A 13,341-nucleotide genomic window follows, 5' to 3' on the forward strand; every position below is an offset into this window, starting at 1 on the left:
CAGGAAGTCCAAGATCTATGTGAGGTCTCCCCTTCATCAGCATCCCCAATCCCTCTGCCACCTCTCCTCACCGACACCTGTCTCATGCTGGCCCTAAGCACACACAGCACACAATGTCTCCCCCACCCCCACCTCCAAGCACTGGAGGGTCCATCCCTCTTCTAGGGGAGTCTATGCACTCTTCCCCAAAACAGTGGCCCTCCTTCCTCCTCCTGTCAGGTCCTTCCCCATCTCCCTGGTCACCTTGACCCACACTACTCAGTCTGCTTCCAGCACTGAGCTACAACTCCTTAATCCCTTTGCCTTTCTGCTCTGGCTGTGGCTTTGACTTTGTAATTACAAGGGAGTGAGCGAGCGAGCGCTGGGGAAGTACACAGCAACCATCTGTTTCTGCAGAGCCACACTTGTTCCTCTGGCTTGCAGACAGCTGCGGGGAGGGCCCACCCACCAACTCTCCTGGAACTCCAACCTGAGTTCCACATGTGACTGGGAGCTGCTGGGAATCCTGAAGGATGCTTAGCTGGGACTGTGGACTTAGCAGAATCAGGTGCCAGAGCTGAGCCCTCACAAAAAGCTGGCGGGGTCAGACTCACTCCTGTGACCAGGGCAGTCTTGTGCTTGAGCTCATCACCGAGCGGCCTCACCTGTGACATCACCACATTTCTCAAATTCATGTCTGTCTCAGTTTGGCTACAGGAAAATAGCAAGTGAGAAGCTGAAGGGCGAGGGGGAAGAGAGCTCCGGACTCCCTCTCTGTCGGCAGCTTCTTTAGGGCCGGCAGCCCCTTCAGGTCTACATAGATTCCGGCTCCCAGCTTCCTTGGTGGAGTCCTGTCCCTCCCACTAACTCTCGGCCACCTGGTCACTGCTGCTGCCAATCTCTCAGCCATGTCAGGAGGAATCCTGGTAGAGGAGATGGTCAATAAAGTACCTGCCTTCCAAGATCATAAATTGGGACCACCAGAATTACAGGAAAGCCAGGTGCATGCCTTTTATCCTTATCTTTGCTGCAAGGATATGGGAAGTGGAAACAGGTAGATTTCTTAAAGCTGCCCAGCCAGGCTAGCCTGATCGATCTGGTGAGGTTCCAGGCCAGCAACAGACTGTCAAACAAAAGAAAGGACGATCCCATCCTTGGGCCATACTGAAGGCTGTCCTCTGACTTCCATACGTATACTGTGCACACACACTACACACAAGTAAGTACCTGTGTGTGGACACACACACACACACACACAGTATGTTAATAAATTCCCTCTTTGAAATACTCTGAATCACTCAGGGCTTTCACTGGACTGTGTGACCAAGGTGAGCTGACAAGGAAAAACTTATCTTTAGCCCTCTAAGCACCCTGGTTCCTGGACACAGGCAAATGGCTGTCTTCAACCAGTCTGCTCCAGATGCCTCTTTTCCACTTCGTCTAACTTCACTTCACCGTCTGAGTTAAATCGGAGCACACTGTGCGGCAACCCAGACCCTTTGGCCTTTCTGCTCTCTCTTGCTTCTAACAAGTCCAGGAGGCTGGCCTTAAACTGGGCGGTGAGCGGAAGTGAGGCACTGCCGTTCCGTGAATCTCCTAGACAGTGTCTCCTCTCTAAAAGAGCTTCCTCTGTTGGTAAAGCAAGTCCAGCTGACATCCTGCAGGATGTCTGAGGGAGGCCATTCCTATCAGCTCTGCATTACCAAGGCCCTCCCATTCTTGGGCCCAGACTAAAAACAGAATTCTCGGTCTCTTGTAATTCCGCCCAACGTGTACAGGAGGAAGGAACCTCTGCACTCTGTCCCCAGCTGAGATCACAATATTTCTTGACATACCAAGACCTATCTGCAGTATGCATGTATGCATGCCTATATGCATACACAGACATACAAATGTGCACACACACACACACTTAGAACCTTGACAATGAACCCTTAACTTCCTATCTCTGCAAGGCAGATTCCTGGCACTAGAGGTGTGTGGTTCAGCAATGAAACCTGTGTTTAGCATACACTAGGCTCTGCTAGCAAACCTTTCCCTTCCAAATAATATAAGACAGATTCTCCTCAATTTAGTTCTAGGAAAGAGAAATGAAATTATCTGTCCTAATCTTATCTACCTAGACACACACACACACACAGAGTCCTCTTGCTTACAGAGAGATAAATACAGTCTCCCAGGCCTTTACTCTGCCATAGTTGCTGAATGCTCCAGACACAGCACCTCCAGATACCCACTCAGAAAGTAGCAAACTGCCCCTTCACCCCCTAAAATAACTTTTGTTCTCTTTTAGTGAGTCAGTCGGATCATTACCCAGAATTCTGCAGGTCTAAAGTACACACTGCCACATTTATGGGCAGTCCCATGTAACGAATGAGTCAAGCTAAGCTTAAGGAGCCACTACAGGAAATATGCTACACTGCCCTAACGAAAACAGTCACTCAAGGACAGGACAGGTACCAATATGGGAGGGTACAGGGAACAGGCCCTGCCTCCCACCCACACTTCCTTCCCAAATGCTTAAGGTCACACAAGGCCATGCCTGTATATTAAGCTCCACAGATTGTCATCCACACGGACACAAACAACTGCCACTTGACTCTGGTGTGAAAGAGGATGCCTTAGAAGCACGGTTGGCCTTTTGGGAAAACATTCCGGGAAGTGGACCACAAAGACCTCAGGATCCAACTGCAGTCGCTTGGGAAGGGAATGCCCTTATCCTGACTACCTGGAACAGGCCTTCAGGATGTTGATGTGACCCCAGGAAGCTTCTCCACTGGTTCTTGTGCTTCTGAAATGCGCGTGCATAGCCCAGCACCACTCTGAGCCACTCAGCCCTAAATGCAAAGGGCATCAAAAGCCAGAGCCCACGGTTCCCACAGTGAAGGCCGCCTCTGATGATCTCAGCAAACATGTCAAGGCCTCCCCCAAGCTGCACCAGTCAAAGCTTCCGTGTCGGAAACTGTATGTTTTGGAGTCTTCTCCCTAGGTGATTCTGCGGCACTTGTGACAAAGAACAAATCTGGGCAGGCCTTCTAATGCCACAAAACAAAGTTTATACAGGTTGTTACGGGTTAAACTGTGGCTCTCCTCCAAATGGCACTGAACTCTTAAGCTCAGAACCTGTGAAAGGGAGCCTTATTGAGAATAGTGACCACGTTAAGCTGAGGTCAGCTAGGGTTTAGAATAGCCCCTGTCAATGTTCTTATCAAAGGGAGAAACACTTGGACGCACACCCACCGAAGGAGGAGAGCTTACAGAGATGAAGTTGGCGGCTAGATTTGGGCATGTACATGTCAAGGAGGGTCAAAAATAGCCAGCAAGAGCCGAGGTACATGTGGAGGGTGCTGACTGCCTCACAAAAAGCTCTCAAAAGAAACCTACCCGATAGGCACACCTCAATCAGAGTCCTCCAGCGTGTCTAACGAAGAAGCCCGAGGGTAGAGCTAACCCTTCTGTAGTTCCCTGTTGCAGCAAGCTCAGGACACAATGACAATAAAATAGACAGTAACAGAACTCAGACTAATGGAGCCCCTTTCTACTGTAGAGGAGCCCCTTTCTTTCTACTGCAGATTCTCTCTTCTCTGTCCTGTTCTCTATCCACTGTGGGTCAGCTTGTCACAGGTGGGGACTGCTAGCCCCATCTCTCGTTCATGATGGTCCAACAATCCTGATAGGGTTATAAGCAGATGGTAGGGCTTCCGTCTGCATTTGCCCTGTCCTAGGACAAGTGGATGGTTCTCTACTGTGCATATCCTCCAATCCCAACTTTCAAAATCTGTCGCTAATATGTTAAAATGTAAAAGGCAAGTGAATAGACAAACAAACTCTTGATGGCTGAGGAGATGGCTCAGTCATTAAAGCGCTTGCCATACAAACATGAGAATCTGAGTTTGAGTCCCCAAACCCAAGTTAAACAGCTGGGCACAGAGGCACACTTATAATCCTCAGGGCTGCGGGGTGGGAACAGGCAGAGCTAGCTAGGGCTTGCTGGCCAGCCAGACTAGACTACTCCGCAAGTTCCAGGCCAGCGGGAATCCCTGGATCAAAAATAAAATAATAATAATCTTCTAAAAGGTGGACAGTGCCTGAGGATAACACCACAGGCTGAGCTTTGGCCACCACTAGTACATCTGTGCACACACTAGTGTGTGTGTGTGTGTGTGTGTGTGTGTGTGGTGTTCACACTAGCAAAATTCTTACCTAAGAACAGGATGAGGTGTTAAAGCCAGTACTGGGTCCCAGGGGATGATGGGAGAAGCCCCATGTGTCTCAGATAAATCCAAAAGTCTTAACTCAGTCAACAAATCCTGTGGCACTTCAATCTTTGGTACCTTGAGCTAGACACTTGGGAGACAACTAGCCTGTTCCCCTATAAATACATGCCTACTTGCAGCAACTGTCCCTGTCCCCGGCCTCTGGACCAAACTCCATTTTCTGTAAGCTGGTGAATCAGGCCTGGTTCTGAGCAAACTCTTGCATTGGTATAAAGCCCTCCCAGCCAGATTCTGTTCAGTTGGTGGTATCCATTTTCTCCTGTGCCTCCCCCTCAAAGCTGTTGAGATGCTAATCATCTATCTGCTGCAGAGTTTCCAATCTGCTTCTAGGTATTATCTCTACCTGGGTGAAGCCCCTGGTTGTGCCTGCCCAGATATTACAAGAAACACTGAGCTGGAACATGAGAGAGACCAAGGCCGTTCCCTCTGCAGCGCCTGGATGAGCAAGTCACATCACGTGAGCTCATCCACCAGGCAGGAGAGGCCAGCCCCAGGAGGCTAGACCACTAACGATTGGAACAGTCACGCTAGCTCTCTCACAAAAGCTACAACATGAGCAACGGTCCTCCAGGGCTCCAATTCTCACCGTGACGGGTGTGCACAGATTCCAAGATTCAACCCAGGCTGGGACATTAAGAGTGGCTGGCCATCAGTCCCAAAACCAAGTGCTGCATGACATCACACTGCTCACAGAAATATTAACACTGCCCCTTCTCAAGAGCTTTCCTAGTTCAGAAAATGCATAGACCTTTGCTTTGTATGGGTAAAGAGGTATTTGTTTATAAATAAGTGTCTTGTGTCTAAATACATTTTAAATAAACATTAAGGAAAGACAGACAAACACTGAAGCCACCAAATATTAGTCAGTCTAGAATGCAAACACTTCATCCCGACCCAGGTTCAGGCACTCCAGGGGGTTTCTCTGGTGTTTATTTTTGTTCCAAGGGTTTGCCCTGGTTTTTAGCATCTGAGAGCACATGATGACCAGCAGGCCCAGAGGCATCTAATCTAGGTGGATAGGGGTCCATCACTTCTCCCTCCTCCCCTCCACACACACACACACACACACACCACCTCACCCATAAGTCCTGCCCACTCCAGTTCTGCCGCCAAGCAGCCAATGCCCCTACTTAGGGAAAGTGACTTGGCCCTACTCTCTTATTGGCTAGCGCAGGCGGCAGCCCTAATTCATACCAACCCTCAGCTGGCAGCTGCAGGCACTGCAGTCTGCCTGGGCACCAGAGCGAGTTGTTTGCTGAGGGGATTTATTTATGGTCTTGTTTGTTGAGCAAGAGGGATGGGGCAGGCGTGCTGGCTTAGTTTTAGCTTCCCTGTGTCCTTTTAGGAGCTCCCTCCTGAGCTCCCCCACAGTCCAGGAACAACTCCTCCAGCGAGCTCCGCCTTTCTAGAAAACTATTTATCCTTCAAGGTCTGACCTCGGCTGTCTCCCGTCTCCACCTGTTCCCAGGCGGTCATCTTTATTATGGTACAACTAACTTTCAAATGGCCCGAATGCCCCTCACCCCAGCGCCGTCCGCTTGAATTACTCTGGGCTGGAACTGCAGGCTGTCCAGTACCGCAGAGTGCCACCAAGAAGCAGGTCCCTACGCTCAGTTCCTGCAAGACCATTTAAACTCAGAAGAAGAAGAAAAAGAAAAGGAAGAAAGAACTGCAGCGCCTGCCGGGAGCGCTCAGCTTTTCTGCCCGGTTCTCAGACACAGGACCTGATGCTAAATCAGCAGAGGCAGGTCCCAGCGCCAGGAGACACTGCTCCAAATTCCCAGAATCTGCAGTGACATTTTTCTTCCTTTCATCCTAGCCTCACTGTTTCCTCTCCTCCCCAGCGTCTCTCCTGAGACCATTCCTTTTAAAGTCACTGGTCACTCAGTTGGTCGATCTTAGTTCTTCGTTGAGTGTCAGTGTGAACTTCCCCAAGCCCACCAACGGTAGACAGACACATTTATAATTGCAGGCCCGAACTAGGCCCCCCTGTCACAGACCCTAACTAGAGTCAATCCAGGTGTAAGAGAAAATCAACCTGGCCTTCCCCCTTTCTCAGTGGGGAGAGGGTGTGACACCTCTGCCTCGGGCACTGATAAGGCACCCACTGCCTCCCTAGTACCCACTTCCCCCTTGCCAACCCGTAGGCGGTATGCCAGCGGCCCCCACCTCTGATCGGCTCTTGAGGCTGCTCCGCTTAGGTCGCAGCAGAACATCCTTGAAGTCGAGTTTAAGGTCCGCGTCTATGCGGGGCATGGTGCTAGCGGTACGCGGTAGCTTCCTGCGGCGGAGGCGGTGCGAAGGCCGGCGTCAGCGGAGAGCTGCGGGGCGCGTGCGTACAGCGGCGCCGGGGTGGCTGTGCGCACACTGATGCTCCGTGAGCCCGGTGCGCACGCCGTGTTCTTATGCCCGCACGCCCGGGAGCCCCCAGCACAATTCCCCCCCACGCCTGGTGCCTGGGGAACGCGCTCCGCCCGGGCTCCCAGGTCCTGCCCACATCCCCGCCCACATCCCAGCTTCCGAGCTGAGCCCCGCCCCGGGACCAGTTCCCTCTCCCTAAGCCACAGTCCTGCTTGAGCCTAGCTGTGACCCTGGATTCTGCCATGTAGCACCCTAGAGAGCTCTAGGGTGAGCTGCTAGATGGGTGCGGATTAGAGGGAGACTTAAACAAAGTCTCCCTTTCCCCGGAGTATACCCTGATCTTACTCAGAGGGATGATCAAAGGAGGAGGTTAGGAGACCTTGAGAGTAGCTTGTTTGTTTTGTTTTAGGACAGGATTTCCATATGTAGCTCTTGCTGTCCTGGAGCTCACTATGTAGACCAGGCCGGCCTCTAACTCATCAGAGCCCTGCCTCTGCCCTCCCTAGTGCTGCCTTCTGAGTGAGTACTGGGATTAAAGATAAGAGCCTCGCCTCGCTATAGAGTGTGGCCTTCATCTGTGTTCCAAAAGGAATTCCCAAACCCCCTCTACGGGGAGGGAAGCAGAGAGGCCCACTGACTTGGTCCCGAAATAATAGTCAATGCTTAGCTTCTGCTGAATGCTGACAGGGTAGACAAAAAGATGGCTGGAGATCAAAACAGGATTCCTCCAGAATGTGTGTGAAAGGGCCACCTTCTTTGACATATACCTGTGATTACACCTCCAGGCTCCTCGGGTCTCTGGTAACACACATTTGTAATAAAAGTCAAGGCCCCTGTGGGTCTCACCCCTCCAACTCCTCCTCCACTATGCTAGTTCCCAAGCTGTTCCAGCTGACCTGCCCTCCTCCCTCCTCATAAAGGGCAGGAGACTCTCATCATTTGTGCTATTCTTCCCCGGCCCCTCCCATTATTTTCTCTATCTTCCCCACAGAAAGCCTATCTGTGACCAGTCTTCCTTTTCTCTCTGCTCTGGACTCTTCCAGATGCCTCTGGCTGTTCTCTCTTATCTACAGTAAAAAAGTATGGTGGTTTGAGTAAGAATGCCCCCTATAAGCCAGGTGGTAGTAGCACACGCCTTTAATCCCAGCACTTGGGAGGCAGAGGCAGGCGGATTTCTGAGTTTGAGGCCAGCCTGGTCTACAAAGTGAGTTCAGAACAGCCAGGGCTACACAGAGAAACCCTGTCTCAAAAAAACCAAAAACCACCCCCCCCCAAAAAAAAAGAATGGTCCCTATAAGCTCTTATTTGAATGCTTAGTAATCAGGAGTAGAACTGTTTGAAGAGATTAGAAGGATTAGGAGGTGTGGCCTTGTTGGAGGAAGTGTATCACTAGGGGTGGGGCTTTGAGGAAGTGTGTCACTAGGGGTGGGGCTTTGAGGCCCAGGGTCATTCCATCTGCTGGGCATACTGTCTGGCATAAGGATAATGGACTAAGCCTCTGAACGTGTAATCAAGGCCCCCCCAAAATGCTTTCTTTTGTAAGAGCTGCTTTGGTCCTGGGGTGTCTGTTCACAGCCATAGAACAGTGACTAAAACCAAAACCTTCTCCAGAATCATGGAACAGTCATCATCCTGATGGTTTATTTACTGTGCCCTTACAAAAGGCTAAAAGTTTTGGCATCCCTAATTCCACTCTCAGTGTGCCCACCAAGTGTTGAGACAGGCCTCTAGTATGCTCAAGAGGAAAACATTGGGCGGTTATCCAAAGGGGAGGAGGGGTTGAGACCGGGTCATTCAGTGGCAATGTGCAAGCCCAGTGTTCCAGCTAGAGCAGAAAAGTTGGGGGGGGGGGAATGAATAAGGAACATGGAAAAAAAAAAAAACAAGGCTTACGTAAATGTGTCTTGGGGCCTCTGCCTAGGTTGAAAACTTGGTCACATTCCAGTTGGGTGACCCTGAGGGTGTCTGATTCGAGTATTTTCATAGGTTAAAAGGAAAGGTTAGTGCATGGTGGTGGCACAAGCCTTTAGTCCCAACACTCAGAAGAAAGAAACAGGAAAATCACAGATCTCTGTGAGTTCCAGGACATCTAGGGCTACATAGAGAGACCTGTCTCAAAAAATAAAAAAAAAATTAAAAATTAAATTGAAACAGCATGACCAAAAAACAAGTTTGGGAGGAAAGGGTTTATTCAGCTTACACTTCCATATCATAGTTTATCATAGAAGGAAATTAGGACAAGAACTCAAGCAGGACTGGGATCTAGAGGCAGGAGCTGATGCAGAGGCCATGGAGGGGTGCTGCTGACTGGCTTGCTCCTCATGGCTTGCTCAGCCTGCTTTCTTATAGAACCCAGAACCACTAGCTCAGGGATGACACCACTCACAATTGGCTGGGCTCTCCTCCATCAATCACTAATTAAGAAAATGCCTTCCATATCATTTTTAAATTATTATTATTTATTGTTTTATGTATATGAGTACACTGTAGCTGGCTTCAGACACACCAGAAGAGGGTGTCAGATCTCATTACGAATGGTTTGTGAGCCACCATGTGGTTGCTGGGATTTGAACTCAGGATCTTCAGAAGAACAGTCATGCTCTTAACTACTGAACCATCTCTCATGCCTTCCATATCTTATGGAGGCATTTCCTCAAATGAGATTTCCTCCTTTCCGATGACTATCCTGCTTTTAGTTGGCATAAAACTATCCAGCACCTAAGTACAATTTATGCTCTGTAGAAAATTAATGTATTAATTTTCCAATAAATGGTAGCTGTCTTAGTTACTTTATTTTGGTGTGCTAAAACACCATAACCCAAAGCAACCTGGGGAGGAGAGGTTTATTTTGCTTACAGGTCTATCCTCAGGGAAGCAAGCCAAGGAGGGAACTGAAATAGAGACTGTGGAGGCTTCTGCTGATGGCTTGCTCTGTTAGTTTCTTACACCCAGAACCATACGTCCAGGATGTGCCACCCGCAGTGAGCTGTCCCCTCACACATTAGTGATCAGTCGAGAAGATGCCTCTACAGACTTGCCCTCAAAGCAATCTAATAGAGGCAGTTCCTCAACTGAGGCTGCCTCTTCCCAGAGGATTCCAGGTGTGTCAAGTTGGCAAAAAATTACCAGTAGCTATTTGGAGTATTATGTATTATGTCTAGATTGGTAACTGCACCAGGCGGGGAATTGTTAGCAGTTGCAGAACACAGGCACTGTTCCCCCCTGTCCCTTCCAGCAGTCCCAGTAAACTGTTTTAGCACTAGCCATAGAAGCACACCACTGTGATGGCTCATGAAGTTATATCTCAGAGACATGCTAAGAAACTCCTCCTCCCTTTCCCCTGTTTTAAATAAGTGACATCATAGGACGCCTTGGCTGTGACTACAATCTAATAAAACACTCCTAAAAATCTGTTTCAGGGTGTGTCCTTTTATTATAAAGGTAGTTTTAGGTATTATAGAAAATTTCAAGTTTGCAGCCGGAGAAGGAAAAACATTTTAAACAAATGTCTTGAATTAGTTTTCTACTGCTGTGATAAGACACCATGATTAAGGTAACCCACAAAAGAAAAAGTTTATCTGGTGCTTACAGTTTCAGAGGCTTAGAGCCCAAGCCCATGACCATCAAAGAAAGAGCAAGCAGGCAGACAGGCAGGCAGGCAGGCAGACAGGCAGAGAGGCAGACAGACAGACAGGCAGACAGACAGGCAGACAGGCAGGCAGGCAGGCAGGCAGGCAGGCAGGCAGACAGACAGGCAGACAGGCAGGCAGACAGACAGACAGGCAGACAGACAGGCAGGCAGGCAGGCAGGCACCAGAGCTTAAGTCTTGAGCCACAAGCACAAGGCAGGGGCAGAGAAGGAGGGAGGGAAGGGGGAGGAGAAACTGGGAATGGGGTGATTGGAAGCCTCAGAGCCCACCCCAGAGACAGCCCTCCTTCAACAAGGCCACATCTCCCAGTCCTCCTTGAACAGTTCCTCCACCAGATAACCAAGCACTCAAATCTGTGAGCCTGTGGGGGCCACCCTCATTCAAACCTCCATAGCAGGTGTTCATTGCGCTGAGATTGTCCATTCTTGGCCAGAGAGGGGGGCTCCTTTCCCTCCCATGATCCCGTAGCTTCCTATCATCTTTCTATCCTGCTCAGATTTCATTTCCTTCCCGTTCTTGGCGCCTCACCCATTATTTGTGAACTAGCATGTGGCTCAGCTGACCATGAAAACACTGTTGTTCAACAGTCCCATTAACACAGATGTCTGCAAATGAGCAAGGTCTCAGCCCACTGCATTGGCTCTCATTGTCTTTACCCCGCAGGAAGTTCACCCATTTTCATGGAAGGAATTCAAACTTACCAAAGAGAGTGAACATGACCACCATCAGTCCAGCCCGTGAAATACTTAGGACCCTTTACAAGCTGTGGAAGCCCAACATAGAAATGAGAGAAGCAAGCAGACTCTGTACAGCCCTGTCAAAGTCATGGTCCTAAAGGGAAAGCTGAGGTAGGCTGACTGTCCTCTGATACTCTCTGCTACTGAAGAGGCAGAGGTTTGCAGAGGGCATTGCCATAATAATATTCTATTCTCCTCAGACATAAAATCGTGTTCCCTAAAAACTCGGTGTGGTTTCTGATTCTTTCCCAGGCATTGGTAGAGCTGTTTCCTCCAGATTGAAACATCCCCTTCTGGAGAGGAGATTTAGGAGCTTAGGAAACGTACAAGACACTTGAGGCCCCTTCTACGGAGGATATGTGCAATCACTGGAGAAGAGGGGACTCAAGCCCTGTAGCTCTCTGTAAGTCCTACAGGAGCCATGGGGCTCTTCCCATATTGCCTGTTCTGGGGTGGGACTTTTCCACAACATAGCTGATTTTGAGTCAATCCTGTTTGTAAGGCCTTGACTTCATGGTTTACCATGCTGGATTTTGACATAAACTCCCCCACGAAATTACCCCAACAAATGCCATCATGGACTCCGCTTCCATCTGTATCTTAAATGCCTTATGGACACCCATATGAAGTAGAAATTTCTGGTTTCTTTGGAAACTCAGTTATGTCATGTGACGTTTTGCTGTGGCAGACAGATGAAAGAATGTTTTACTGAAATGGACACGTGAGAGGACATGTGATGTTTAGAAAGAATATGACCCCACAGACAGTGGGAGAAGGGTCTGGCGTTTGTTCGCCTTGCCTAGCTTCTGTACATCTCCCTATGACTCCAGGCCCATTGGCAGAGCCTCAGGGCTTCTTCCAGATCAAACTGACACTGCTGATTTGTGTTGGCATTTTGCTAGAGGACTGGACTGATAATGAAGATTGGGTTAGCCCCAAAGAACTATTTCTAAACAGGTCCACTAGCCCTGTTTCCTATTCTTTTCTACTACCTCTGGTGGGTGGTGGGCTAGAAGGGAAGTGGAAGGGTTTAAGAACCCTTATTAAAGTAGGTTTTGAAAAATCTAAGCCTACACCCATATGTTCATTGTCTGGTACACACAGCCAGCTTCTCCACAGCCTCACTCAAAACACAGGTCCTAAAAGCTGGACCCCACCCAGGCCTGTTGAGGTAAAATTTTCATATCACCAGATTCCTAGTGATCACTGTGCTTGATAAGACAGGAAGCTCCGCAGCAAGCCGGCTGTACAGGGTCATTTATTAACTTTCATGAATACTGGTTGAACAGCAAGAGGTCACATTATTAGTATATTGGGAAGAAAACCTATTTCATTGCATTTGCTTTATGTTTTTGGTACAAAAAAAGAACTTTAAAAATCGCATTTATTTTATCTATGTGTAGGCAGTTGGGGTGGGTACGCGTGGAGGGCAGAGAACAACCCAGCTTGGCAGTTAGATCATGTGGCTCCTGAGGATTGAATTTAGGTCATCAGGCCTGGCACCAAGTGTGCCCTACCCACTGAGCCATCCTTCCAGCCCCTAAATCAGAGTTTTAAGCAATAACCTAAACAAAGAAAAAATTTAAAATATACATTTGTTATAATTAAATAGTAATATTTTTTGTTTTGTTTTAAACTCAGAGTGCCCAGATGACTATTTCTGTGAATGAGTCAAAACATTGCCTCTCAGACACTAAAAGCTCATATTTAACACCAACTCTTCTGTGTGCCAAACACGGGTTTGTTTTGTTTGTTTGTTTGTTTGTTTTGCTTTTTTTCTATTTTCTGGCCTCATCCTCACAAAACCCTATGCCATTATTTCCTTGGTCCTTATCACTTTCATATACACAGACAAGAAAATCAAAGCTCACACAATTCACCCAGGTCAAGCAGGAACTGGGCAGGTAAGAGATAAATCAAGGACAGCCTTGTTGCCTACTGCACATCTCCTCTGGCATAGCCTGTGTCACAGGACATCTGTGCTATTCAGTTTCTTCGAGTCCATGAATCTTAGCTAGATCTTGAATAAGATGCTTCAATAACTTCTCATTGAAATTGAGCAGGGGCCAGGGCAGCGGTGGTGCACGCCTGTAATCCCAGCACTCTGGGAGGCAGAGGCAGGTGAATTTCTGAGTTCGAGGCCAGCCTGGTCTACAGAGTGAGTTCCAGGACATCCAGGGCTACACAGAGAAACCCTGTCTCGATAAAACCAAATCCAAAAAAAAAAAAGGAAAGAAAGAAAGAAAGAAATAGAACAGGGAATGTGTACTAACTGCCAGGCACAGCTGGACTACGGCTAGTGACTCGTGGTCACCAGGACCGTGGGCGTTTGCACAC

At 48.7% G+C, this 13,341-nt stretch overlaps 1 protein-coding gene across 2 annotated transcripts in view; it reads right to left on the reverse strand.

The window, feature by feature from the left end:
• The window catches only part of Gmpr (guanosine monophosphate reductase), a 40,383-nt gene extending 33,649 nt beyond the window's left edge, over positions 1-6,734 (reverse strand). The window contains exon 1 of one of the 2 annotated variants that reach the window (XM_052157621.1): positions 6,426-6,734. In XM_052157621.1, coding sequence (XP_052013581.1) covers positions 6,426-6,512 — 87 coding nt within the window. In that variant the 5' untranslated portion in view covers positions 6,513-6,734. Of the gene's footprint in view, positions 1-644; positions 655-6,425 lie in introns of those variants that run through there. The other variant, XM_052157622.1, reaches the window with a different exon arrangement.
• Between the last annotated feature and the right edge of the window lie 6,607 nt (positions 6,735-13,341).

Source organism: Apodemus sylvaticus, chromosome 14 (assembly GCF_947179515.1).
Source record: "Apodemus sylvaticus chromosome 14, mApoSyl1.1, whole genome shotgun sequence".
Taxonomy (NCBI): Eukaryota; Metazoa; Chordata; class Mammalia; order Rodentia; family Muridae; genus Apodemus; species Apodemus sylvaticus.